General features: G+C 58.2%; 1 protein-coding gene across 1 annotated transcript in view; it reads right to left on the bottom strand.

The window, feature by feature from the left end:
* P2RX3 (purinergic receptor P2X 3) overlaps window positions 1-25,262 on the bottom strand; it is a 33,668-nt gene extending 8,406 nt beyond the window's left edge. Inside the window, exons 1-8 of the mRNA XM_055143144.1 lie at window positions 25,144-25,262; window positions 18,415-18,550; window positions 17,970-18,041; window positions 17,718-17,781; window positions 15,942-16,035; window positions 15,605-15,682; window positions 14,440-14,581; window positions 13,450-13,586 (exon numbers count right to left, since the gene is read on the bottom strand). Of these exons, the coding sequence (XP_054999119.1) occupies window positions 13,450-13,586; window positions 14,440-14,581; window positions 15,605-15,682; window positions 15,942-16,035; window positions 17,718-17,781; window positions 17,970-18,041; window positions 18,415-18,550; window positions 25,144-25,262 (842 nt within the window). The remainder of the gene's footprint in view (window positions 1-13,449; window positions 13,587-14,439; window positions 14,582-15,604; window positions 15,683-15,941; window positions 16,036-17,717; window positions 17,782-17,969; window positions 18,042-18,414; window positions 18,551-25,143) is intronic.
* Window positions 25,263-27,425: the final 2,163 nt, after the last annotated feature.

Genomic DNA, 27,425 nt, shown 5'->3' with positions numbered 1-27,425 from the left:
AGAAACAGCCGAGTCCCTTCTCAAGGCTGCCGCCTCTCTTCCCCCTACTTCACATAAGTCACCCAGAGACCCCGCCAGCATCACTGCCTCCCCAGGGAGTGATACAGAACCCCTCAAAGTGATGCCCCCCTGGCATATTTTCTGGCACCACTTCACAGCCATAGACCTCTGTCGCTCTACTCCAGCCCCCTTTACCAACTCCTACTCCTCCCTAAACGTCAGCTCGGCGACCTCTCACTCACTCTCATCCCTCCATCCCTCCCCCAAGATCCTGAGCACACTCTTCCCCTGCACCAGGCACTGCTACAGGCCAGACAAGCCCCACTCTCGCGAGAGGATGCCAGTTTGGCTCCTCACCCGAGGAGGTAAAGTCAGATCTTAGGGCTGTGAGGCAGAGGGGTGGCACCAGCTTGAGAAGATCTGGGCCTAGGCCGGCAGAACCAGGAAGGCTTCATGTGAAAGGTGCGTGGAGGGTGGAGAATTTAAAGGCTGGAAGGTCAGAGGCTGGGGTAGGGCCCCTGACTGAGGGCAGGGCCGGTCCTCTGCTGGGAAAGGACATGGAGATTCTGAAGGTGCTGAAAGAGTTTACTAGCTACAGGACAGAGATGAATGGAAGCAGCGTGGCTGGTGGGGCCCATCTCTTTCCAGCCCCACGCTCAAGGATGTGTCCTTTATAGCTGAAAAATGTCCAAGATTGGGGGCCAGAGAGACAGCGCAGGCTTTGTACCTAGCCGACATGGGTTCAGTCAATACCGTCTCTCCCGATACGACTCTACATGTGGACCCTTGAGCCCTTTAGGAGTGATCCCTGAGTACAGCACCAGGAGGAAGTCCTGAGCACTGCCAGCTGTGGCCCCCAAAACAAAACAAACAAAACAGCAAACCCCCTCCCCCCAAAAAAGGAAATACATCATCCAGAGTGGCGTGTTAATACTGGAGAAATGAGCAAGGGCTACCAGTTAGGGGTGCGCTTTCTTTTCCTCCAGAGCACAGTGGAAGGAGATGCCTGGGTCTACTCCCCTCTCTCTGCTGGGACCCGCGCCTCTGTCTGCCGCTTCAGCCCCTCCGAGCACGGGTGGTATTTGAACTGCTAAGTCTCTCAATGAGAGACGTTACTGGTGCCCGCTCGAACAAATCGATGAGCAACGGGATGACAGTGACAGTGACAGTCTAGGAAGATGCTGCATCTCCTGAGTCTCTCTTTGCCAGAGGGCCGGGTAAGGAAGTGCTCCATGGCGGGGTAGGGGTGGGAGGGGGGATAACAATAAGTTTCCCAGATTCCTGACAGCTCACGGGTGGGGGTCTGGGATGTGGAGACCTCCAGCTTTCCTCGGGCTGACTACTGTGTTTCTCTCGAGTGTCCCCGCTTCAGGGGGAAGTTGTTGAAGGGGGTAACTCCATACTCTTTCTCTCCCAAGAGGCAGCTGAGCACTGCCAGGTGTGGCCCCCAAACAAAAGAAACAAAACAACAACCAACCTTCCCCCCAAAGACACATAATACCCAGAGTGGGGATGATTGGTGGAGTCCCACCCCTGCGGACGGGAAGAGGGGAGAAGGGTGGAGAGTGACGTACGTGGCTCAGTAGCTCTGCTAGGGACCTGCAGGGGGCCCCTGCACCCCTCCGCACCCCTCTAGTGGGGCACTGCACCAGCAGCTTAGTGGGGAAGCTGGTGGTGCTACGGTGAACCGGGATGCTTTTTTTTTTTTTTTTTCTCTTTGGGTCACACCCGGCAATGCACAGGGGTTACTCCTGGCTCTGCACTCAGGAATTGCTCCTGGCGGTGCTCTGGGGACCCTATGGGATGCTGGGGATCGAACCCGGGTCGGCCGCGTGCAAGGCAAACGCCCTACCCACTGTGCTATGGCTCCAGCCCCAAACCGGGATGCTTTCAAGGCTGGCGTGGCCACTTGAATTGTTTGACACAACCTAGGGCACATTTCCTGTGACACTTGGTCTCAGTTTCCCCAAAGCGTGACACGGAGATGCAGGTTTCCTCCCCGCTATCCAAAGCGGCGTGTTGCCATGAGAGCTTGTGTAAGCTGAAATGGCCTTGAAACGGGGACGGAAATACCATTCCTTTATATGGAACGTTTCTCGAGCCTTCCCAGACCCCCCAAAATAACCTACCAAGTCACACAGAATCACACCTAAAACCTAAAACAACCCTAAGGGAGCGCACAAGCGGGAACGAGATGACACAAACACAGCTGGGAGAGAGAGTTCCCGGTCAGAGGGGCTGCGGAGTGGGGGGGAGGCACTTGTGGCTTCTGTTGGAGAAACACAAGCTGAACTTTTCACTCTTTGCCTTAAAAATGGGAATCGTGAGGCTGGAGCAATAGCACAGTGGGTAGGGCATTTACCTTGCACGGAGCCGACCCAGGTTCGATCCCCGGCATCCTATAAGGTCTCCCGAGCACTGTCAGGAGTGATTCCTGAGTGCAGAGCCAGGAGTAATCCCTGAGCATTACTGGTGTGACCCAAAAAGCCCAAAAGAAAAAAAAAACAGAAAAGGAGCCTGTCAAGGTGGCAGACTGGGGGTTAGAGGGGTGGGGGAGGGACCCTGGGGACACTGGTGGGAGGCAGGGGGTGACACTGGCGGTGGGATTAGTGCTAGAACATTTATGCCTAAAGCTCAACTATGAATAACTGTAAATCAAAATATTTAACAAAATTTTTTAAATAATTTAATTTTAAAATAAAAATTTAATTAAAAAAAGAAAATTCTGGGGCCAGAAAAATAGCGTAGTGGGGGTAAGGCACTTGCCTTGCACACAGATGACCTCAGTTCGATCCCTGACACTCCAGGTGGTCCCCTGAGCCCTGTCAAGAATGATCCCCTGAATGCAGAAACAGGAGTAAGCCCTGAGCCCCACCAGGTGTGGCCCCCAAACTAAAATAACAATTGCCGGGAGCCAAAATGTCAGTATAGCCTGATCTGCAATTAAGGACCCAACGCTTTTTTGGAAAAATGTCCTCATATTAAGAAATTAACCTCTTCTCGGGAAAATGGTACAACACATCGTGTAAAGTTTCTGAGCAACGCCCGAGATAATTGTCATGCGCCCCCTGTTAGGGCTTGCACCCTGTGTCACTGAAAATGTGCAGGTATTGTTACTCCCCCATTTTGCCTGCTTCCACATGTAATCAATTATAAAAAAAACTAGCTTGAGAGAAATAAAGAGCTTTTGCTTTTGCCTGCTTGAGAAAAGCCTTGTCTTGCTTCTCGCTCTCTTTTACTACTCGCATACCCTCTCCCCGTTACCCACGTTGACTAGTCCTGCAGGACGGGACAAACAATAATAATGATGATGATGATGATGATGATGATGATGACGATGAAAAAAGATGATGAAAAATTTATGGAAACGAAAAAACGGAAATCCTGGGCCAGAGATAGCACAGGTATTAACACTTGTCTTGCATGTGGCTGACCTGGGTTCAACACCTGGCACCCCAGATGGTTCCCCCAAAGCCCACCAGGAGTGACCTCTGAGAACCACTGGGTATGGCCCCCACCCACCCAATGCAAAACAACGACAGGCATGTTGGAAATCCTCTTCAGATTTCTCTCACTTATTGATAGCACAGCGGGTAGGCCGTTTGCCTTGCACGCGGCCCACCCGGGTTCGATTCCTCCGTCCCCCTCAGAGAGCCCGGCAAGCTACCGATAGTATCCCGCCCACACGGTAGAGCCTGGCAAGCTCCCCGTGGCATATCCGATATGCCAGAAACAGTAACAACAAGTCTCACAATGAGACGTTACTGGTGCCCGCTCAAGCAAATCGATGAACAACGGAACGACAGCGCTATTAAACACAGGTATCAAGGTGGGCCTGTCATCATTGTGGCCTCAAGCCGTGAAAGCCAGGTGGGGAGTTTTCTCAGAGTGGGGGTAGCAGTCGAGGAGCCTGGGGGCCGCTGGCTGCCCACAGTCCCTGGCACAGACTTGGAAAGGAGAGACCAGCTACTGACCGCAGTACCTAGTTCCTCCTGCCGCAGGCCTGCCGGCCACAGCAGCAGCAGCTGCACTCACGACCTGCAAGAACCCAAGGTCCGTGTCCCCCGCCCCGCGCGCGCGCGCACACACACACACACACACACACACACACACACACACACACACACACAGGCTCAGTGCTGCCTTGGGGGGAGGCCGCTGGGTGTCTGTGGAAACACCTCCATGGTGGAGGAGGGCGAGGCGGGGTTGAGCTGCAAAGACTCTGCCCCCCCCCATCAGAGCACAGCACCCCCACATGTGCCCGTGAAGGGGACAAAAGCCCAGACTGGGGCAGGACTGGTGCTGGCGTCTCCCCCCGGAACACGCAGGGAGCTTGTGTGCGGGTGTGCTGTCTGACTGTGTTTCGGGGTCCTGGGGGCCCCACAGGTTGGCCTCCTTGGCTATGCTTCCGTCCCTCTGCTTTCTCTGGGGAATAGGGGGTGGGGGGGCAGATGGTGGAATGAAGAAATGGGTAATTTTCCACCACTGCTTCTGCCTGTGGCTGCTGTGACCCAGAGCTCAGACCAGCTCCCCTTCCTCCTCTTCTCAGCTCTCTGCACGCGCGGGGGACTTGGCGCCCTTCTACAAACCCTAGCTGAGAACGCCTTCCTCGCGGGACCTCCTTGACGCACTATTCCCTGATCAGACAGCTCCCCCACCCCGATTCAAGACCGAATTGTTGGGGCTGGAGCGATAGTACAGCGGGTGGGGCGTTTGCCTTGCACGCAGCCGACCTAGGTTCAATGCCCGGCATCCCATAGGGTCCCCCGAGCACCGCCAGGAGTGATTCCTGAGTGCAGAGACAGGAGTAACCCCTGAGTATTGCTGGGTTTGACTCAAAAAGCCAAAAAACAAACAAAAAAAAGACTGAATTATTTTTCCCTCTGGGGGCCATACTCAGCCAGGCCCGGGGCAACTATTGGCTTTGTTCTCAAGAGCCAATAGTGCTCATAGGACTAGAAGCGGTGCTGGGGATTCCAACCGGGGTCTGCAGGATGCAAGGCAAAGGCCTTTGCCCCTGGACTATATGCCTGGCCTCCACAGGACTAAACAATTCTGAGGCCTGCAGAGATGAGACTCTCTGGGGTGTGTGCATGAGCGCATGCACACACACACACACACACACACACACACACACACACACACACACATCTCCCTCACGCACGGGCAGCGATAAAGAATGAGTAAGTACAAACGTCAATTACCATAATAAATCATTTGTCAGATGTGCTTGTGTGGGGCAGGGTTGATGCTCGGCTCTGAAGTGAGAGGTCTATAAATAATAGTGCAGGCTTCAGCAGCTAAGCTTCCCGGAGCCCTTCCCCACACACCCACGTGCATTATTCAGACTTGGGAGCTAGAAGGGGCCCTGGTGCGTCTCTCTGCCAAGGAACCCATCTGATAGAGGGGGAAACCGAGGCTCACAGAGGGACTGTGAAGGGCCCAGCCTGCACAGCTCCTGAAGCCCAGGAGTCCAGGCCTCTGGGTCTCACCCTGAGGAATCTGGGTCTGTACTTGGCCTGCCCAGTGCTATCATATTCTGGTTGTTTGTTTTTTGTTTTGTTTTTTTTTTTGCTTTTTGGGTCACACCCAGCGATGCTCAGGGGTTACTCCTGGCTTTGCACTCAGGAATTGCTCCTGGCAGTGCTTGGGGGACCATATGGGATGCCGGGGATCGAACCCGGGTCGGCCGCGTGCAAGGCAAACGCCCTACCCGCTGTGCTATCGCTCCGGCCCCCCTGGTTGTTTTTTTTTGGGGGGGGTTGTTTGTTTGGGTCACATCCGGCGATACGCAGGGTTTACTCCTGACTCTGCACTCAGGAATCACTCTTGGTGGTACTTGGGGCACCCTATGGGATGCCGGGGATCGAACCCGGGTCGGCCACTTGTAAGGCAAATGCCCTCCCTGCTGTACTAGTGCTCTGGCCCGGGTCATATTCTGTTTGCGTAAACGTTTTTCACGACTAGGCTCAGGTTTGTCACCTCCACTCTAGGGAAAGTCTCTGGATTCCAGGGCTTGGTCCCGTTCTTCTCTGCCACCATCCAGCGCTGGGACAAGAATGTCACAACCATCATCAGGGTGGCCTGAAGAGGCTGCCCTGTCTCAGCTCCTCCTGCTGGTGGCGATGGACTTCGGAGCACACATGAGCTGACAGAGACACCGACTGTCCAAGGACACGAGACGGCTTTCCGTTCCCCACCCCCCCCAGTGCAAATCCCTCGGAAGCACTTGGATATCTGTTTCCACACGACTCGTATTCCCCGAGAGGGGTGGAATCCCTCCCTGCGGCAGGGACACGGACGCCCCGTCTTCCTCGAGAGGGGCGGGAATCCTTCCTGCAGCAGGCCTGGATGCGTTCCAGCAGCCAGGAAAATAGCAGCCGTCAACCTGCGGGATCCGGCTTGGACTCGCGAGGGAAAACTCGGGCCCGGAATTTGGGTTTCCAAGCGTGGGGCGGTGGTGTCGGCAACGCTCTCGCCTGGTGGGAAGTGACTTCTGCCAGCTGAGATACACGTTTCCAGTTGATTTTACACGACGGGGAAAGAGCTCCTGGCAGGCTCGTGGTGGGGTGGCACGCTGCCGGCAGGCTGGGGCGCCTCCCATTCTAGGAACGCGATCACGTTCGAGCTTCGAAGGCACTTGTCAATTTCCTCGGGGTGGGATGGGGTGTGGGGGGTGGGCGTCCCAAGAGGAACCCCAGGGACCACTTCTGGAGAGAGTGATGCCACTGGGCCAGATGGTTCAGTGAGAGGAGCCTAGAAATCAGGGGCTTTGGGGCTGGAGTGATAGCACAGCGGGGAGGGCGTTTGCCTTGCATGCGGCTGACCCGAGTTCGATTCCCAGCATCCCATAGGGTCCCCTGAGCAAAGTAATTCCTGAGTGCGTGAGCCAGGAGGAACCCCTGGGCATTGCCAAGTATGGCCAAAAAAGAAGAAAAAAAAAAGAAAAAAAGAGGTGCTGTTTGGGGGGCTGCAGTGTTCGGGGCCCACCAACAACAGCTGCCGGTGCTAGGTGGGTGTGAGGACTCGAACTTGGGGGACCTTGCACGTGCCAGGCACGCATCCTTGACTCCTGCGCTTGCTCCCTCTTCCTTCACCTTTTAACGGGTTGACACCGGTGGGGAGCAGAGCAGCGACTCACACTTGGTGACGGTTTAACCAACACCAATGATGGTGCCGGCACCAACGTGTGAATCAGGCAGGGAAAACTGAGTGGACACAGAGTGAGTGGACACAGAGCCGAGAGCCAGGTTACCAAACTTCTGCTCTCAGGGACTCAGTTTGGCCTTAGTTTTTTCATCTGTGAAATGGGAGTCACAGACGCTGGACCGAGGCTGTGGGGGGTGGCCTCAGGAAGTAACAGAAAAGCCTTGATCTCCAGCTCCAACATCTCTGCCCATCTGGTACCAGGACAGAAGCAGGGACTCATGCATGCAAGGCGTGTGCTTGACCTCTAATCCACGTCCCCCCCACCAAAAGTCCCTTCTCAGAGTGCACCAGATGATCCACAAAAATCTGTTGCTCAGTCTGGACTCACCAATAAGTGCTCAGTCTGGACTCACTGATAAGTGCTTAGTCCAGACTCACTAGTAAGTGCTCAGTCCGGACTCGCTGGTAAGTGCGCAAGGAGGGCCAACCCTCGAAGCTCTCCCAGTCATGAGGGCTTCTAGGAGAGCCGTGATGGAAGGAAGGGGGTGTGGGTTCAAGCCCGCTGAACCCCCGCCACTTCACCTCGGGGAGTGACGAGGGAGGGATGGAGGACAACTCGAGCCCATGAGCCTGCCCCAGGGAGGAGGCCTTCCGGGGCCTGTAGAGAGACAGCGCACAGGCTCCTGGAAGGGGAAAGGCGCAGACCGGGGAGACGAGCATCCGCACCAGGGGTGCACTCGGCCTCCGTCTCCCGCCAAACCCGGCCTGAGATGGTGCCGAAGGCGCACGCACGCAGCAGCCTGGAAGTGAAGCGGGGCGGGCGCCAAGTGTCGGAGCTGGGAGGAAGCGACTCTGGGGACGTTTCCAACGCCAACCATCACTAGAAACACCTACAGCACCAGGAACATCGAGCAGCTGAACAAGTGTTTTTTGTTCCAGACACCACGGAGAGGAAATCCAAGACTGTGTTGCCTTTTAGTAGCAAAACCGTCTTAGGCGCACTCGGGGGAGAAGGCAGCCCAGCCCGCTGCCCTTGCCCCTTCCGCCTGCTCCCCCACCCCACCCCCCTCTTCCTATTTTCACAAACAACGTGCCAGAGAAAGATGCACCTGGCAACGCGGTGGGTCTCTGCGTCTGGGCACGGAATGGGGCGGATTTCAATCAAGCTGTGTGATTTGGGGTTTGTTGTTGTTGTTGTTGTTGCATAATTCTACATCTCTCTTCTGGACAGGGAGCACTGCCCAGGGGGTCAGGGGCCACTCCTGGAGATCCTCAGTTGTTCAGGCCTTGCGGTGTTAGTGATGCCTGGGGGTCATGGGGTGCTGGGGATTGAACGGGGTGGGGAGGCCGCGGCAGTGGGGGGGGGGGCGTTGGCTGAAGGCTACGCCAGTGCCTTACACCCTGGACTATCTCACTGCCCCCACATCATAGCCGTGTCCTTCTGGGCCTCACTGGGATGGGGAATGGGACGTGATCTGGGAATCCTGTCAGATCCAGGCATGAAAGGGCTGGGCCAAACTTCTGGCTGTCGGGACTCTGTCTCTGAGACCGGGCTAAGTGCTTCTAATGACCTCGCCGGGTGTTCTGGAGCGGCACACCCCGTGGAGAGCAAAGCAGTGCCGAGAGAAAAGGCCGGAAGTGAATACACCAACACACACCCGGCCCCGCCTCCGACTGTCTGGGGTGCAACTTCCTGTGAGGGAAGTAGGACTAGATGAGAGGGAAGGGGGTGCCCCCTTGTGATTCCTGCCCACGCTGCTCTTGAGTGGGTTCACGACCCTGGGGTGGGGAGTGTCTATGCCTGTTCCTTGGGTCTTAGGAAAGCAGAGAAGTGGCCCCGCAGCCACTCCTGGCCAGGATGATTCTCAGATGATAGTCCATGGTGTCATCGGGAATAACAAGCAAGGAGAGCGCTGTGGAAAGGGGGCCAGGGCTGCAGTCTCCCCAGTGGGGTTGGCCAGTCCCTGTCCCTGCATGTCCTGGGCTACTTCCTGGCTGCCCCCTCTCGGCCTCATGTCGCCACTCTAGTCACATCAGAATGCCGGCTCCTCTGTCCTCCACGTCCAGTCCCCCACACGGTGTCTCTGTCTCCCGGGGCTGCGGGACTGCCCGCGTCCCTTGGAAACTGCCCTTTCATCCGGGTGTCTCCAAGATGCACCTGAATGGCGTGTGCCACCTGCTTCCGGCAGGGGCCTGCCGGGGACTGTGTTTCTCATTGATCCCTGTGGCTCCCTCTGCCTGTGAAGGGTCTCAGGCCCGGGGCCCGACCGGATTCCCTGCTCACCCGCACGCACGGGGACATGTGGGAGCTCACGATTACCACACACCACCGTTCCTGTGCACTCACAGCCCGTCCTCACTCCTCTGCGCTCTGGCTAAGGACCTGCTCCTGGGAACGGGGAGATCGGGTGGCAGGGGGTGGGGGGAGGGAACCGCTGAGGGGTGTCTTATCACCTCTGTACCCTTGAAATGACTCTGAGAAATGCCACACCGCGTGTGGGAATAAGCCCCCCAGCCACCTGATCTCAAGGAGCTTGGGGACAGCCGCAAACCACACCAGGGGCTGGCAAGGGGGACCCGGGAGCAAGGCCTGTAACATAAGCGCATCGTGAGCCCCCCCCCCGGCCCCCACGATGCCAAGCCTGAGCACTGAGTGGGTGCCCTGAGTGGCCAAATATCCCTGGAATGCGCCCCCTGACGCTTCTTCACACCCCGCCTCCCCGATATGACAGAAACAGACCCACTGGGCGAAAATGCCATGATCGAGCCTAAAATGCCAGCTTAGCCACACAGACTGAGAACAGAGACGAAATAAAAGCTGCCGGAGGATTGGTCAATGGTTGGAACTAACCACAAGTGTGGGGCGGGGTGGGGGGGGGCTGAGGGTAGGGAAGATAGAGAAGGGACCAGTGTGACAAAAATAGCTGGGAATGATCCCTCTGGACAAGATCTAAGGGTTAAAAGTAGGTAAAGGGGGTGTTCTTGATAAGCTTTCAGTATCAATACTGCAAAGCACAATGCCCAAAAGGAGGGAGGGAGGGAGGGAGGGAGGGAGGGAGAAAGAGAGAGAGAGAGAGAGAGAGGAGAGAACACCTGCCACAGAGGCAGGCTTGGGGGTGGGGGGTGATGGGAGGGAACCTGGGGACACCAGTGCTGGGAAATGTCCACTGGTGGAGGGATGGGTGTTGGAACACTGTATGGCTGAAACCTAACCGTGAACAGCTTTGTACGGGTGTATTTCAGTGATTCAATAAAAATGTTTTTTAAAAACACCCACCAAAGTGCCAATGGGGGGGTTGCAGAGCAAAAGTCAGGGGACAGCGCACGAACAAAGAACCATGTCTGGACCAGAGAGACAGTGCAAGGGCAGGGCAGGGCACTTGTCTGGCAGGTGGCAGACCCTGTCCGACTTCCAGCACCACTGATGGCGCCCAGGACACCACCAGGAGTAGCCCCGGAGGACCCCTGGGTGTGGTTGACCCCCTGCAAGAATAATTTTGATGGTGGCACCAGGACCATCCGTTCCCCCCCGCCCCCGCAGCCCTGCTCTATGACATCATCAGTCTCGGGCCGAGGCAGGCCAGCTTGTCGACAGCTGTCGACCGCAGGGACCAGCCCGGGTGGACAGGTCCCGGGGTCAAGCTGCCCCTGGCCTCTGAGATGGGATGCAGCAGTTGGGAGGCGGTGACCTCTAAGTTGCACGCGTGACCTTGGGCAAGTCTCTTCCCAGAATGGGGGCTCCACTTCCATACCCACCCAGACTCCCGGGGGAGGGGGGGGGGCGCTTCACCAGCTAAACCTTCTGGAAAGCTCTGACTCGGCAGGGAAGACCACGACAGGTGGGGCTCGGGTGGCGCTTGGAAAGGAGCCGCAGAAGCAATTAGTGAGGGAATGTGGCACTCCCTCCCTCCCTCCCTCCCTCCCGCGTGGGCGCTGCCTCTGGATGGCCTCGTGTGGACTGGAACTTGGCTGCACCGGGCTCCATCCCCTCCGCAGCCAACGCAGCAGACTCCAGAGAGAAGCGGGCCTCTGCCGGGGCTGGGAGGCAAAGCATTTGTTGGGGAGACAGGAAGTGAGTGAGCACTGAGCCCGGAGCAGCTGGGAGGCGCTCTGCCTCGGGGTCTTTAAGCAGCGAGGCCTGGGTCAGCCACAGTGGCCTGTCTTCCTGGGGGTCTGCAGGGCCAAAGGCCTTGGTCTCTCTGCTTGGGGGGGGGAGAAGGGGGAAAGTGGCCGAGTAAACATGTCCTTGCCCAGGCTCCCTGGCTCTAGGGCCCCGGGGAAACGCACGGAAGCCTGTGAGGGTCTGGGCCTCCCGGCCTGGGAGAGGGAGGAAGGCAGCTCCTGAGCCCCGCACGGAAAACTCGAGAACTTGGCCTTACTTCCTGCAGCTTAGAAGCCTCTCGGGCTTCCCACAGTGACTGGCCTTTCCCCTCCTTGCTGAGGATTCTGCACGGCAGCGGTAGGGGGGCGGGGGGGCGCAGCCTTGGGCGTTAGATTAGTTTGGGAGTCTGGTGATGCCAGCGTGCCAACAGTCTGAAGGCAGTGGGGGGTTAGGGGGAGGTGGGGGGTGTGGTGGATGGGCACACCCCACCCCGAGGGGTTTGGGAGGAGCAGTGCCCTCTGCTGGTCGTGAGAGTCAGAGAGCCCCAGCCTGGAAAGTTCTAGAGCCGAAAGGGTGGAACTGGGCCAACGTCCCATGTGCACTCCTGCCCCTTATCTCCCCGTCTCTCGGACAGTTACAAGCACGGGGCCTCAAAGCTCCCAGCCTGCCTCCCTGCACGGAACCCGCGCGCCGGGCCCACACCGCAGCTCCTGGACCCGGTGAAGCAGGGGGTAGGGGTGAGGGGCTAGTTTCAGAAGTCGGAGACAAAGACCAGTGACGCTCTGGGACGGTTGGACACCGGGGCCAGGGGCTGCCTCCTCTGGCCCATCCTTCCTAAGCTTTCCCGCCAGATACGGCTTTGGGGGAGACAGCGGGTCCCCACTGGCCAGAGGGAAGTTCTGAAGATGAAAACCCGCATTTCAGAGCTAGAGAATTTTATTAATGTGTTGCTATTTTAAGGCCCCATACAAATATCCTTTGTATTGATTTCAGTGTGATGTACCAACTGGAGAAATATGCCAATTTCTGCCAGTGAGCCAAACAGTATTTTTAACCTACTTTAAAATATGTGTTGTTTCCTATGATTTTTTAAAGTTTAGAGTCGATTATGAAAGCACTTTCAATTTTAAAAAATTCTTCTTTCCCGAGGATATACATATATATGTATATGTGTGTATATATATATATTGAAAATATTCAATATCAAGCTGAATGGGGGCAGATAATACCTTTTACAATTGCAGTTTCTTTGTGTGTTGGGAGGGAGGGATTGGAGATTGTTATTTGCGCCTCCACCCAAGAAGTGCTCAGCGGGGCTGGGGGCCACTCCCAATGACATTTGGTCAACCATGACCGATGGTTTCAATGCTAGGAGCCCGCAATGCTGGGGGCCATCGCTGCGATACTCAACGGTGCCAGGGGGATGTGGTGTGATGCCAGGGATCGAACTCAGGAGGCTGCACGTAAAGCACAAGCTCCGGCCCTCTGAGCTCTCCGCTGGCCCCTTTGATTGTTCCCTCTTGTGCTGAGGCCTGCCATCAAACTAGAAGCTCCCTCCACAGCGAAGGACATCTGAGCACAGAACGCACCAGAATCTGACGCGGCCACCTTACTCCTGACCGCTGTGTTTCAGGGCCATTGAGCTTGTCTGGTGTGCCACACTGTGAACCCCATCAGAACCCTCCAGAAGCGCAGCATCTTCTCAAACCAAGGGAGGAGACCCACATCCCCTCAGCTCAGAACGCTTTCTTGCACATAGACGATAACGAACGTTTTGCCAAGACGATAACGACGACAACAACGACAACTACGGTACTGGCACCTCATTGAGGGAAGTGGGGACGGGACAAGGTCAGGAGCCGACAGCCACTTCTAGACAGTTCACCCTGGGTTCTGTCCATTCCCTCGATTCACACTGCGGGGGTTGGGGTTGGGGGAGAGGGGAGGAGGGGGGTTGGGGCCGGGGGAGGGGAGAGGAGGGGGGTCTTACATCTCAGGCCACCGGGCACGGGAATCAGAGACGCAGAGACAGGTTCGAGCTCTGGACTGGAAAGACGCCGAAGGAGCAGCAACCCGGGCGGAGTGGGGGGGGGATGTGTGACTCCCGAGACAAACGCCCGCTTCCCACCCTGTCCGGTGAGTACCCGACTCTGGGGGCCGAGGAGCCCTGGGGAGTTGGGGCGCCGCAGGGGGCTTACCTGAAGTTGTAGCCGGGGGACACGCTGCTCTTCTCGGACACGCCGTCCAGCCGCGTGAAGGAGTACCTGGGGATGCACTGCTCCCAGGCCTTGTCCAGGTCGCACACCCAGCCGATCTTGATGCCCAGGACGCCACCCTGGAGAGAGGGCCCAGCTGGACGCGTGCCTGTGCCCGCCAACCCCCCCACCCCCATCTTGCTAGAATGGGGCTTGGGGGAGGACAAATGGACAAGTTGAGCCTCTAAACCTCACTTTGGGTGTCATTTGCGGGTGGGGGGTTAGCGGGTTGCGCCACAGCCAGCAAGACTTAGGGGTTACTCTTTGTTTTGGTTTTGGGCCACACCGTGAGTGCTCAGGGCTTACTCCTGGCTCCGCATGCAAGGATCACTCCTGGCATGCTCAGGGGACCACATGGCGTGCCCGGGATCGAACCCGGGTCAGACACATGCAAGGCAAAGGTCCCACCCACCATACTGTTGCTCTGACCCTTCGGGGGTTACTCTTGGTTCTGTGCTCAGGGATCACGCCTGGCGGGATCAGGGGACCATACGGGGGTGCCGGGCACCCAACCCAGGAAGGCCACCTACAGGGCAAGCACCGTCCCAGCTGTTCGACGGACTTCTGGTATCTTTAATCCCTGAGCTACCGTCCAGGAGAGGGGAAGTGAGCAGGGAAGAGTGAAAGATCCCCTTCCCTGTTGCTCTCCTGAAACCTAAGACCTCTGGCCGCACGCGACTGGGGATGGGATTGGGAGATGATGGGGACGCGGGGGAGGTGAGACCCCTGCAGGGCAGAGGCAGGTACTACAAGCACAAAACCCGAGGCAGGAGCAGAACGCGTCCACCAGATGGCGCTGCTGCAGTCTCTTCGGGGGTCCCAGCCACCTTCTCCAGGCGCACCACCCCCCCCGCCCCCCACCCCCAACTCCCCAGGGCCCAGAGAAGGGCTGGGCTCCTGGGTTCCGTCCCCGGAAGGCGCGGAGGTCCTCACCGTGCTGGCCAGCTTGGCGAAATCCTGCCCTGCAAACTTGACCACGTCGCCCACCCGCAGGATGGGGCAGAAGGGGGCCTTTTCCGGGTGGAAGCGACACTTCTTCATGTCCTCCGCTGTCAGGTTGGGAAGGAGGTTGCCCCTGGGGAAGAGGGGAGGGGAGGAGAGAAGAGAGGAGGAAAGGGAGGAGGAGGGAAGGGGAAGGAAGGGAAGGGAGGGGTGGGTCAAGGCCAGGTGTAATACAGATGATCAGCTCCCAGCAGGGCAGGACCCCCTGTGGCAGAGACCCCCATCAGCAGCCATGGGGGGTGGGGGATGTAGGGAGGGGGCTCCCACCTCTGTCAGGGCCCCTTCCCTCCCCTGGACTTCTGTCACCCTCTCACCACGATATATATATATATAAGCACACAAGACTCAACCTTTAACAACATGTTAGTGATCCCTTCTAGAAGGGCTTAATGACCCCTGTTGAAATAGAGCAATCTTCACACTCTTTCCTCTAAGGATACTTTCTGGTAGCATGTTCAGCGGTTTTTCATAACCAACAATACAGAAATATGTTATTTCGGTTCTGCTTTGGGGCAGGGATTGGGGCTCGGGATGGAAACATCCGAAATATGGTGGTGGGAAGGGGTCATGGTGGTGGGATTGGTGTTTGAGTATTAAATGTAATCAAATATTGTGAACTACCTTATAAAATAAAAAATTTTTTTTAAAAAGCTGGTGGGGTTCACAGTTACCAGCCCCCCCCCCCAGTTCAGGGCCCAGGGCGCCTGTGGCAGGAGCCAGGCCTGGTGACTGCTAGAGTCCTGGCACCACATCAGCCAATGCCATTCCCACCCCAAGACCAGGAGAAGGGAGAGGTCGGGAAGAGGGGGGCACATGGTGGGGGGGGGTCATCCAAGGGCCTGGGGTCTGGGGGCAGGTGGGAGAGCGAAGCCCGGAAGTGACGCAGGCTTCATGGGCAGGACTCTGTTCCAGCCCTGCCCAGCCCTGCCCCGCACTATGGGGTGTGACCCAGAGAATAACACCCCAAACTTTCCAAAAGGGCCAGCCCTCCGCCACCCTCTCCGGGCCCAACCCAAACACCCACGAGGCAGTCTCTGAGCCCAGACTGTCTGGCTCCCGGGGTGGGGGGGGCGGAGGGCAGGGTGGGGGGTCTCACTTCTCGAAGTTGAAGAGGGGGAAGCGGATGCTGTTCTTGATGAAGATGGTGAAGTTCTCGGCTTCCATCATGACCGGCCTGGAACGGAGCCGGAGCTGCCGGGGGAGGAGGGACACGAGCGGACGCCCCCCCCACGTCCTCACCCCTCCCAGCGATGACTTCCCGAGGGGTTTGAGCAGGGCTGGAGGGCACCGAGGGGGAGGCGAGTGGGCACTGGGGGGGTGGCGGGGGTTGCGTGCCAGGCCCTGGGGCAGCGGTAGGGAGACTCCGGGACTCGGAGCTGCGGGGACGCAGAGTCAGGCACCCATATGGGGGGTGGCCGGGCAGGGGGCCTCACATGTGTACTGTGTCCACCTCGGTGGGGCACCAGCCCTGGACCTCACATGTCTGCAGCCCAGAGCTGTAGTTCACGCAGTGGCCCGTCAAGATCCCTGCAGGGGGAGTCACACAGCTGTGGGTGCCTGCCCCCTCCCCCCAGGGGCACCCCCAGCCCCACTCTGTCACAGACCTGGGCAAGTCCAGGCCCACCCTCGGCCCTCAGCCCGCCCACCCGCCTGCCCCTCCCTCCCTCCCTCCCTCCCTCCCTCCCTCCCTCCCTCCCTTCCTTCCTTCCTTCCTTCCTTCCTTCCTTCCTTCCTTCCTTCCTTCCTTCCCTCCCTCCCTCCTCCTTCCTTCCTTCCTTCCTTCCTTCCTTCCTTCCTTCCTTCCTTCCTTCCTTCCTTCCTTCCTTCCTTCCTTCCTTCCATCTTTCCTTCTCCCTTCCTTCCATCTTCCTTCCTCCCTCCCTTCCTTCCTCCTTCCATCTTTCCTTCCTTCCTTCCTCCCTTCCTTCATCTTCTCCCTCCCTCCCTCCCTCCCTCCCTCCCTCCCTCCCTTCCTTCCTTCCTTCCATCTTTCCTTCCTCCATCTTCCTTCCTTCCATCTTCCTTCCTTCCTTCCTTCCTTCCTTCCTTCCTTCCTTCCTTCCTTCCTTCCTCCCTTCCTCCCTCCCCTCCCTCCTCCATCCTTCCTTCCTTCCTTCCTTCCTTCCTTCCTTCCTTCCTTCCTTCCTTCCTTCCTCCCTCCCTCCCTCCTCCTTCCTTCCTTCCTTCCTTCCTTCCTTCCTTCCTTCCTTCCTTCCTTCCTTCCTTCTCCTTTCCTTCCTTCCTTCCTTCCCTCCTTCCTTCCTTCCTTCCTTCCATCTTTCCTTCCTCCCTTCCTTCCATCTTTCCTTCCTCCCTCCCTTCCTTTCTTCCTTCCTCCCTTCCATCCTTCCTTCCTTCCTTCCTTCCTTCCTTCCTCTCCTTCCCTCCCTCCCTCCTTCCTTCCTTCCTTCCTTCCTTCCTTCCTTCCTTCCTCCTTTCCTTCCTTCCTTCCTTCCTCCTTCCTTCCTTCCTTCCTTCCATCTTTCCTTCCTCCCTTCCTTCCATCTTTCCTTCCTCCCTCCCTTCCTTCCTTCCTCCCTTCCATCTTTCCTTCCTTCCTTCCTTCCTTCCTTCCTTCCTTCCTTCCTTCCTTCCTTCCTTCCTTCCTTCCTTCCTTCCTTCCTTCCTTCCTCCCTTCCATCTTTCCTTCCTTCCTTCCTTCCTTCCTTCCTTCCTTCCTTCCTTCCTTCCTTCCTTCCTTCCTTCCTTCCTTCCTTCCTTCCTTCCTTCCTTTTCTCCTTGCCCAGCCAGAGCTGCCTTCCATCCCCCTTCCTCCCCCAAGTCAGGGACCAAGCCAAAGGGAGGTCACAGTCCCTGTCCCAGATACCCCAGGACCCCTTTCGTTCCAAAGCCCCCACAGTACAGCACACTCTTCTCTAACTCTAAGCTTCGGGAGTCCTCTATGTCCAGCCTTTAGGTCCATCTCCAATATCACCACCTCCAGGAAGCCCTCTGGGATGACTCAGCTGGACTCCATCTCTCTCCCTGGGCTCCCATGGAACAGAACCGGCTATCTCAGGGCACCCCTGTCTGTCTGTCACCCTCACTTCCACACCCTCTGGGAGCAGGGGTCATGCCTGCCAGCTCACAGCCCCCCTGGTGGCCTTGGATGTTGGTCCAGGCTGGAGAATCCCACTCCCCTGGGGATCTGCTACCACCCTTAGTGAGGGGTGTGTGTGTGAAGGTTGGGGGGGGGGTCCTGCACTCACCGCTGCCCGCGACTCTCTGGGGCGTGCAGTTGCTGTCAGAGTCACAGCGGAACTTGTCCTCGCTCTGTGGGGAGGCAGGCGGGTGAGCAGTCTGGGACCCTCAGCTCCACCTCACCACGGGGGCTTCTGGTGGGAGGAGCCAGGACCCCGGTTTCCGCCAACACCCTCTCCTCTCTGCCCCTGCCCACCCCCTCCCCCTCCCTCCCCCATTTTCTGCCCCTATCTGCTTCATCCGGCCTCTTCCTGCCCTACCTCGGGGCAGACGCCTTGCATCTGGTTTTCTGTGACGATCATCTTGGTGATGATGACGAAGACAGAGGTGCCCTGGGGAGGAGAATGGGGGCAGGGGGTGCACGAGAAGAAAAGGCAGTGGGGTCCGCCTGTGAGGTGGGGAAACTGAAGCTCGGGTTGAGCCAAGGTCACAGCAAGGTCACAGGGCTGCTCAGACAGGAGGGGTCTGAACCTGGCCTCCTCCCACTGCCCTCCCGGCCCGGCCAGCACCCCGTGTGCTGTCTAGAGAAGGACCCCCCAGTGCAGGGCTCTCCCAGCTCCCCCCACCTCTTGCAGCTGGCAGATGGGGGCCTGGTTCGGGGAGCTCGTCAGCTCTCGGCCATCCCCTGCGCTTGCCTGCTGCCTGCGCCTGGCCTCTCTTGAGGACACACTTCGATTGCCCTGGGGCAGGGGTGGGGCACGGTACCTGGGGTGGGGTGACGTAATCGGACACGTCCATGACTCTGTTGGCATAGCGCCCAAAGCCCTTCACCTTGGTCACCACCGAGGACTCGATGGCTGTGTCCCGCACCTGGTATGCCTTCTCGTGCAGGAAAACCCACCTGGGCAGGAAGGCAGAGCCGGAGAGCAGGGAAAGGGCCGTCAGGGCAGATGGGATGGGATGGGATGGCATGGGATGGGGGGGGCTCCCTCCTGCTCACATCAGGATGACACGGTGTGTGGGAGGGGTGGGGCTGTACTGCGTGCGGGTGGGACCCTGGGTCACCCTGCATTGGCTTGGTTCTCCCCACCCCTCCGACACCCCACCCCTTTTGCCCCCCTAGTGGTGTCTATGGAGTTTGGATACTGTAGATGTTTGCCTGTGTCTAACTGAGCTTTACATGTAAAAGGAGTAAGTTTTGGGGGCTGGAGCCATAGTAGAGCAGGTAGGGCGAGTAACTCCTGAGTGCAGAGCCAGGAGTAAACCCCTGAGCATCGCTGGTGTGACCCAAAAAGATGGGGGCAGGCAGGGGGGGAAGAGTAAGCTTTTTTTTTAAAAAAAAAAAAACCTCTTGGGGCTGGAGCAATCAATAGCACAGCGGGTAGGGCATTTGCCTTGCACGCGGCCAACCCGGGTTCGATTCCCAGCATCCCATATGGTCCCCTGAGCACGGCCAGGAGTAATTCCTGAGTGTAGAGCCAGGAGTAACCCCTTTGCATTGCCAGGTGTGACCCAAAAAGCAAAAAAAAAAAAAAAAAAAAAAAACCAACCTCTTAAGAATCAGTGTCGGGGCCGGAGCGATAGCACAGCGGAGAGGGCGTTTGCCTTGCACTCGGCCGACCTGGGTTTGATCCCCGGCATCCCATATGGTCCCCCAAGCACCGCCAGGAGTAATTCCTGAGTGCAAAGCCAGGAGTAACCCCTGAGCATCGCTGGGTGTGACCCAAAAAGCAAAAAAAAAAAAAAAGAATCAGTGTCACCCCTCTGGAAGCAATGTTGTCTATTGGGAAGTCAAGTGCACTCAGAAAAAAGGCTCCCAGGCTTACATCCTGGGCACTGCAGCGGCTCTATCCTAAGTGCCCCGCGCACACATAGTTCAGCAGGCAAATAACTAAGGGAAACGCCACCAGGAGCCTGTGCCTGCTGCTGGAGGTCTGCACCCGAGGCTGCAGGCGCAGGGGACAGGCGGGAGGGGCAGGGGTGGTGGGGGAGGGGCCGTTAAGCTTATTTCTTAGGTGGTGCTGCCCCCCAGTGGACAATTACCTGTACTGCTTTCTCATGGTTGCAGTTGTGTATGCCTGCGGGTGTGTGCATGTGTGTCTGCCTGGGTGGGTTGGCCAGTGTGTGCATCTGTGCGTGTTGGCGTCTGCACGTGTGTGGCATCTGCAAATCTTTATAGGACCAGGTCGGTTTTGCCTTCTATTCTCTGCCCCGATACCCCCAACACACACACACACAAACACACATACACGGTTGGTCTAACCTACCCTAAGGGACCCGTGGCTCCTTCCTGTGCATTTTCTTTGCTGCTCCATTTGAAAGCACACAGCGCTGCCCTCCAGCCCAAACCACTCTGCCCCTGCAAGGCCCACCCACCCACCCAGCTCTGGGCTCAGGCCGCAGCCCTGCAGGCTGGAGCCTCGGGTCCGAGCCCCGGTACTGCCGGAGTCTCATGAGCATCACCACTGGCAGCCATCCGTGGGCACAAAGCCAAGAGTAGCCCCTGAACACCACCAGGGGTGGCCCCCCAAACCAAACCAAGCTCCCGCTGTCCATTTCTCCTTTTGGTCCTCCTCTCCCTCTGGAGACCATCATAGTTTTCATGAGTCTAGGAGCTAGTTTGGTGGTGGTGGTGGTGGTTTTGGGGGAGAGGGGTCATACCCGGTGGAAGTTGGGGTTGCTCCTAGCAGTGTTGGGGGACTGCGTGGTGCCTGGAAATTGAACCCTGAGGGCCAAAGATGCTGTGTGACAAAGGCCCCTTGAAAAGGCTCAAGGAGACACATTCCTGGGCGACCAGTGGCAGCCTGGGGTCTCCAGAGGGTGGAAGGCCAGAGGGGAGCTCTGGGGAGCACAGGGATCTCAGTCACTTGGGGGAGAGCCTTGCTTCAAGTTAATGGGAACACAAAACAGTGGATGTCATGTCCAGAGAGAGAGAGATCAGTGTGCTACTTGGTGGAGTGGGCTGGGGCTGGCCTTCTGGAAGATTCTGGATGCTTCTACATGGGAGGGAGAAGGGGGAGATTTGGGGGGCTCTGATTAGCCACCTCTTTAAGGGCCTCACTAATTTACACTTTTGGGGCCCAGCAGTGCTCAGGGCTTACTCCTGGCTCTGTGTTCAGGAATCACTCCTGGTGGGCTCAAGAGATCCCATGCAGTGCCTGGGATCGAACTGGGGTCAGCACATGCAAGGCAAGTGCCTAATGCCATCCTATCTCTCCCATATCTGCCTCCTTTCTTTGGAAGAGAGGAGCCTCACCAGCCTCTACGGGACTCACACACACCCGGTGTCACCCCACAGAGGAGCAGGGAGTAGAGCAGGGTGTGGTGTGTCCCCCTAAGCTCTGTTGGCTCAGTGCCGAGGGCATGTGTGTGTGTATGCGTGTTTGTGTGTGTGTGTGTGTGTGTGTGTGTGTGTATCTTAGGAAGCTGTCCCAGGGCTTCAGGATGCCACCCACACCCATGGGTCTGAGTGCTGATGGGACGCATGGCTTCCTGACCCTGAGGGCGTGGGAATGAGTGACAAGGCAGCCCAAGGGTCAGGACACTTGGGGGAAAATGAATCCATCTTTTTCCTCCTCCCCATGCCCCGTGGGGTGGAGAAGCCGCAGGGGTGTGTGCGTGCCCCCTTCCCCCAGTTAATTAACAAGTGGAAGAATCTCAGCATTTCAGTGGCCCGAGGTGCTGTGGACAGATGTCACCAGGGTGGCTGGAAGGAGGGACGCTGCACTTCCAGAAAGGAAGGGCGCCCCAGGGTCCCGGGAGGCCGGGCTGAGGCCGGGGCAGGAGCGAGGCGCACTTCTTGGCATTGTCTCTGCTCCTCTGACTTATTTTTTTTCCCTCAAGTTCCTGGTTTATTATTTATAGAGCGGAAGGCGCGTGGCAGCTCCTTGGCAGTGGGAAGACCAGAGCATCCTATGTTCCCCAGGAGACCAGGGAGTGGGACTTGTGTGTGCCAGGAGGATGGAGGGAAAGGGGGAGCAGAGGGATGGGGAGTCTGGGGAATAAGAGTCGCCAACTGTTACTGAGTCCCTCACTTCTGACTCTGGGGCGGGACTGAGGTCAGAGTCCCGTACACAGGCCACCCCTGATGGTCTCAGCTGCTACCCAGGGTGCACCCCCCCCCCGCCCCATTCCAGTTCGATTCGGTGAGGGCAGAGGAGCCCCAAATGACAGTCAGTCCTTTCTCTGCACCTGAAACCTGGGGGGTTTCCCTACCGTATCTGTCACCTCCGACATGAACAAGGGGCCTTTATAAGGGGTGCCATCCTGGACTGAGAGAACGAAGAGGGCTTAAGAAGGGAATTCATGGGGCTGGAGCGATCGCACAGCGGGTAGGACGTTTGCCTTGCATGCGGCTGACCCGGGTTCGATTCCCAGCATCCCATATGGTCCCCCAAGCACCGCCAGGAGTAATTCCTGAGTGCAGAGCCAGGAGTGACCCCTCTGCATCACTGGGTGTGACCCAAACCCCCTCCCCCGAAAAAAAAAGGGAATTCATGGGGTCAGAGAGAACAGTGAGAAGGGCACTTGCCTGGCATGCAGCCGGCTCGAGTTCTCTCCCTAGCACTGCATAGGGTCCTCTGGGCCCCACTGGGAATGATCCTTGAGCACGAAGCCAGGAATAAGCCCCGAGCACCACCGGGTATGGTCTCAACATAAAAAATTAGAGAAATAAATAAGATACATCTCTGGCGGGGGCCTCGGAGTGGCTCCGTGGCAAAAACATCACCTGCCTGGCAAGTGTGAGGCGTGTGAGTTTGACTCCTGGTGCTGCCCACATGCACAAGCATATGCGGTCTGCACCCCCCAGTGTCACATCAGGATGTGGGATCTCCAGATCCCTGTGTGCGCATCTCAAATGCACAGCACCCCCTCCCCGCCACCATCTCCACAAAAAAAGGCAAAGCCACGGGTGCAGACCAACAGGCTGCACTCGGGGGCCGCTGAGAGAGTAGAGCGGAGAAGGTGCTTGCCTGGCACGCGGTCAACTAGGGTTCGATCCCCGGAATCCCATATGGTCCCCCGAGCCTGCCAGGAGTGATCCCTGAATGCAGAATCAGGAGTATGCCCTGAGCATCCCTGAGTGTGACCCCCAAACAAAAGTAAAACCAAAAAAAAACCAACCAAATGCTGCACCCACTTCCCAGCCACTACTTTTCTCTGAAAACAAAAGATCTGGGGCTCCCCCTATGTCCCCGGGGGGCCCTCACCCTTGCTCCCTTTACTTCAGCAGGCCCGTCCCTGCTGGTGGCCACGCTCGGACAACTCCACCTCCAACCATTTTCTTCCTTTCCCAAGTGGCACCCGTCCCTCCGTCCGTCTTTCCGTCCAACCTGCAGGGACTGGCTCCAAGGGCCCCGTGGTTCTCGGAAACTGAGTTTCCTGACCAAGTGGGTGGAAACCTCAGGCCAGCGACTCCTCTGCTGTGCTCCCATGAGACTGTGTGCTTGTTATCGGATGCAGCGGGACTCCAGGTGTGCCTGCCTTTGCCCACCATCCCAGCCTGGTGCCCGATGCCAGTGCGTGAGTTCTGTGCTACATCCACGACAGGGGCTCATGTGTGCAGGGGGGGCGGGGTGTTGGAGCGGGAGCGCGCTGATGGAACTGCAAGGAGCTGGCCCGCGGGGAGCTGTCAGCGGGAGATGGATGGGCCGGAGAGCTGGAGGCAGAGAGCATCTCCGGATGTGCCAGCCCTGAGGACCCGAGGGGCGCTTCCAGGGATGGCAGGAGAGACAGGCGGGGAGGGGGGATGGTGTTGGGCAGGGGAGGGCGGGGCCCCCCTCCGTCCATCTGCCAGCTGGACCTGGCCCGCCTGGCGGGGTGCTGAAGCAGCGTCTGCGCTTACCTGGACAGACATGCCTCTGGCGATGCCGAATGGGGCGGGCGCCAGCATGGAGCCTGGACCTGTCCAGCACAAAGGCCACTGGCAAGCACCCCACCGCCCCAACCTCAAAGCGGGGAGGGAACTCCAGGCTATTTGATCTCATACGCCCCCATCCCCCTGAGCTTGAATCCCTGCCCCGCTGCTGGGCAACTTCGGCTGCAGCTTGCACAAAGCCCAGGTCCTCGCCAGCACAGAACAAAAGGGGCCTCGCCCCACGCCTCCTCAGCCTTGCCGTCCCTCACACTCTCCCAGCCCCAGGGTCCGACAGGCTGCGCACCCCTGTGCCCCAAAACAGCGATCAGGGACTCATTGGCTATCACATGAGGACCCCCCACAATTGCCTCTGGGAATCACATGGGTCAAGAAACATCAGGAACAAAACCTTTGATATATATATATATATATATATATATATATATATATATATATATATATATATATATATATTGCTTTTTGGGTCACACCCAGCGATGCTCAGGGGTTACTCCTGGCTCTGCACTCAGGATTACCCCTGGTGGTGCTAAAGGGACCACATGGGATGCTGGGAGTTGAACCTGGGTCGACTGCATGCAAGGCAAATGCCCTATCCGCTGTGTTATCGCTCCAGCCCCCCTTTGAGGTATCTTTTCCCCTTATCTGGGGTGTTCCCATGGGGATGAGGATGGGACCACCAGGAGATCAGGATCTGGGACCTGCCCTGGCCATTGTTCCTGGCTCCAGAACCCCGAGTGTGTGTGTGTGTGTGTGTGTGTGTGTGTGAAGGTGGTGGTGAGGGGGGTGCAGCGGGGGCTTCCAGAGGTAGAGATTCTGGGGGTTGTCTGGCTGGACCTTACTGGTTCTTCAGCAGCTCCTGAGCTGAGCTCTGATGCTCAGAGTTAGCAAGAAGTCGCGCGTCCCCCACCCCGCACCGCGGTCCCTGCACTGTCTGTCTAAGGGCTCGTGTCTCTGGACTCTCCAGGAGGGCTTGGCGGGCCCCGCTCAGGAGAGGAGAGGCGAGGCGCTTCTCCCCTCTGGTGTGGTTTCCGCTGCTCTCTGCACCCCGTGCAGTCCTCCAAGGGGACAAAGCCCTGCTGCTGGCGCCTCCCCCCCTCCCGCACAGCTCCCAAGCCTCTGCCCAGGCCAGGCCAGCATGATTCCGACTTGGACTGTGTCTGTCTCCGTTCCCAGTGGGCCCGAGTCCTTTTCCCTCCCCGATGCCAACCGAGTCACTGTGTCCCGGTTCTGCGTCTTCTCTTCCCCTTTCCTAGGTTCCCTACTTTGAACCCCCCCAAGAGTAGTGGGGTACGGTAAAACGTGTGTGCGTCTGGGGGTGGTCTCTGCTCTCTGGAGGAGAAGATGGGCACTGGGTGTGGGGGTTGTTTCTGGTACATGACTCTTTGAGCACCTGGCTAGAACCCACACGCAAGTGCTCCAAGGGGGCAAATGAATTCATCTGGGAGTCAGACCCTTGCTGGGGGGACCCCCGCCCACCTCCCCTACACAGGCTGGGGGTGCGGGGTCTGACTCCATAGAGGCGGCTGTGACCCCTCTACAAATCCAGTTCAGGGGGGCCGGAGAACAACACTGAAGAGGCCCCTACCCTCCTGGGACCCACCAGCCCCGAGACTCACCCCACAAAGTAGGAGATGATGAGCAGCTGCACGGCCCGGTTGATGATGCCAATGGTCCAGCTCTTCACCACCACGGACTTGGTGGTCTCATAGGTGAAGAAATCGGACACGCAATTCATGTTGCGAGGGCAAGCTCAGGGGTCCCTCTGTGGGACCCCCCTGGCAGCCTTTGGGAGACAGTGGTGCTCTGGGAAGAGCAGTCTGGAAGGGGCAGCTAGGGAGAGACCCCCCCTTCCCCGGACCGGGGAAGCCTGTTCCTTTAAGCCAGGCCACCCAGCCCAAGGGCCCAGGCGGGCTGCTCAGCGCTTGACACTCGGGGGCCGCTAAGAGTCCAAGACCAGGGCGGAGGGCGGGGGACCCCCGTTTTGTTCGTCTCCACCCCACTCCCCTGTGATGTCACACACGGCAGGGGTGGGGTCTCTAGCCCGGGCTCCTGATTGCCTGGGATGCAGCTGGCGGGGGGGGCCCCCTGGGACCCATGTTTTATCAGCACTCCGGCTACCCGCTGCTTCGGCGCCTTCTCTTAGGCGGCCTCTTCCAGCAGCGTTGAGCTGAAAGCCCCTGGCCGAGCCCCACCCCACAAGCACTCTAGGACCTGCCCGCGTCCTCCCCTAACCCTTCTCCGGACGTCTCCTTAGAAGAGCCTCAATTCTGTAGCCATCCCTGTGCCTCCTGGAACTGCCTCCAGCAAACTCATGGGTGAGGATGGGGTGGGGACCGTCCTTGATCCCCATCCCCCACCCCCTTGGTGCCTCCTGGCAAGGGGGTGTGTGACATCCAGCTTAGAGTCCTTATCCAGGTTGGCCGAGGTGGGCAGGGGGGGGCGACCTGTAGCACCATGTCATCGCATTGGGGCCTTCGTTCGTTTTCTTTTTCGTTTGGACTCACTTGACTGCCCGGAATCATGCGTTCCAGGAGACGCTCCCGGCAGGCTGAGGCTGTTTCCAGCTCACCCACGGGTTCCCTCAAACCCTAGAGAGGTGTGGGAACGGCTGCATGCCCATTTATTGAATCCAGCCGAGCGTCTGGGGCTGGGCAGAGCTGCAACGGCCAGGATCAAGGCCAGAATTATGCATTCAGGGATCCACCGGGCAGTTCGTGGTTTCTCAGCCGGGGCTGAGTTAGCAAGCTGATGTAACTGCTCCAAGTTAGAGAAATATATGCACGCTAATTAATGTACCAATGTATATATATGTACACACACACATTTGTTCATCCCCCCACGGATCGAACCCAGGTCTCCTGGATGCAGGGCGCGGGCTTTACTGCTGAGACAATCCCCAGCCCGGTCTGAAGAAGTTCCCACTCGATTCTGCCCTGAAGCCTTTGCCAGGACCCACAAGCTACCCTCAATCATCTTTGAACGCAGAGCTAGTGATTTTGTGACACAAGAGAACGGGAACTAGTGGTGGATGGGGGCAGTTGGATTCTTCGCCCCCACTTTGTTGGCAAGGCGGAGACCTGGGGGTGAGGAGGCCGGGGAGGGGGGGCAACTCCCAACTCCCTTTGGGTCCTCCCACCCGGCACACGCGAACATCACTTGCAAGAGGCAGTGGCCCTGAGTAGGCGGGTGGGGCGAGGGGCGACCCCCTCTCCCCCATGCACTCGATTTCCAATCCGCTCGGCCCCCCTGGGGGAAGCCGGCACCCGCGCTTGCTTGAACTCGGTCCTGCGGTTTCTCCAGCCTCTTGCAGGCGAGCCGCACGTTTGCGGTTGGGGGTGTTAAGTTCTCAGGGGCAGCAGCCAACGAAGGATCCAGTCTCTTCCCGTCACTGCAGCTCGTCGTGGTCGTGTCCCACCTGGGGTCCGAGCGGTAGAACCCCCCGACGCCTTTCACCCCAGAAGGCTTTCACCTCAGATGGCTTCCACCTCAGACACCTTCCACCCCAGCAGCCTTCCACCCCAGCAGCCTTCCACCCCAGACGCCTTCCACCTCAGACTCCTTCCACCCCGCGTTCGTTCCCCCACCCCCGCGCGCGTCTGCGGGCGCCCTGAAGCATCACCACCCCACAATTTCGCCCTCGAGCCCAGTCCTCCACGGGAGAAGCGTTTCTTGCGGTGGGTGGCACGACTCTGCGCCCCGCCTGCCCCCCCTTTCAAGTCCGATTCCACGAGGGACGCGCGCGCGAGGGCCCGCACCGCCCGCCACCCTCCCGCACGCACGCAGCCGCCGCCGGCTTCCCTCAGCAAAACCCCGCGCGGGCGGCGACGCTCTAGGGACTCGTCTCGGAGGCGGAGCCGGCTCGCGCCTCTCTAGCCAGTTGTTCCTCTCTATGATCCAT

The sequence above is a fragment of the Sorex araneus genome, chromosome 6 (genome assembly GCF_027595985.1).
Source record: "Sorex araneus isolate mSorAra2 chromosome 6, mSorAra2.pri, whole genome shotgun sequence".
Taxonomy (NCBI): domain Eukaryota; kingdom Metazoa; phylum Chordata; class Mammalia; order Eulipotyphla; family Soricidae; genus Sorex; species Sorex araneus.
Note: the sequence above shows the minus strand (reverse complement) of the source record. Positions and strands in the feature narration are given on the sequence as shown.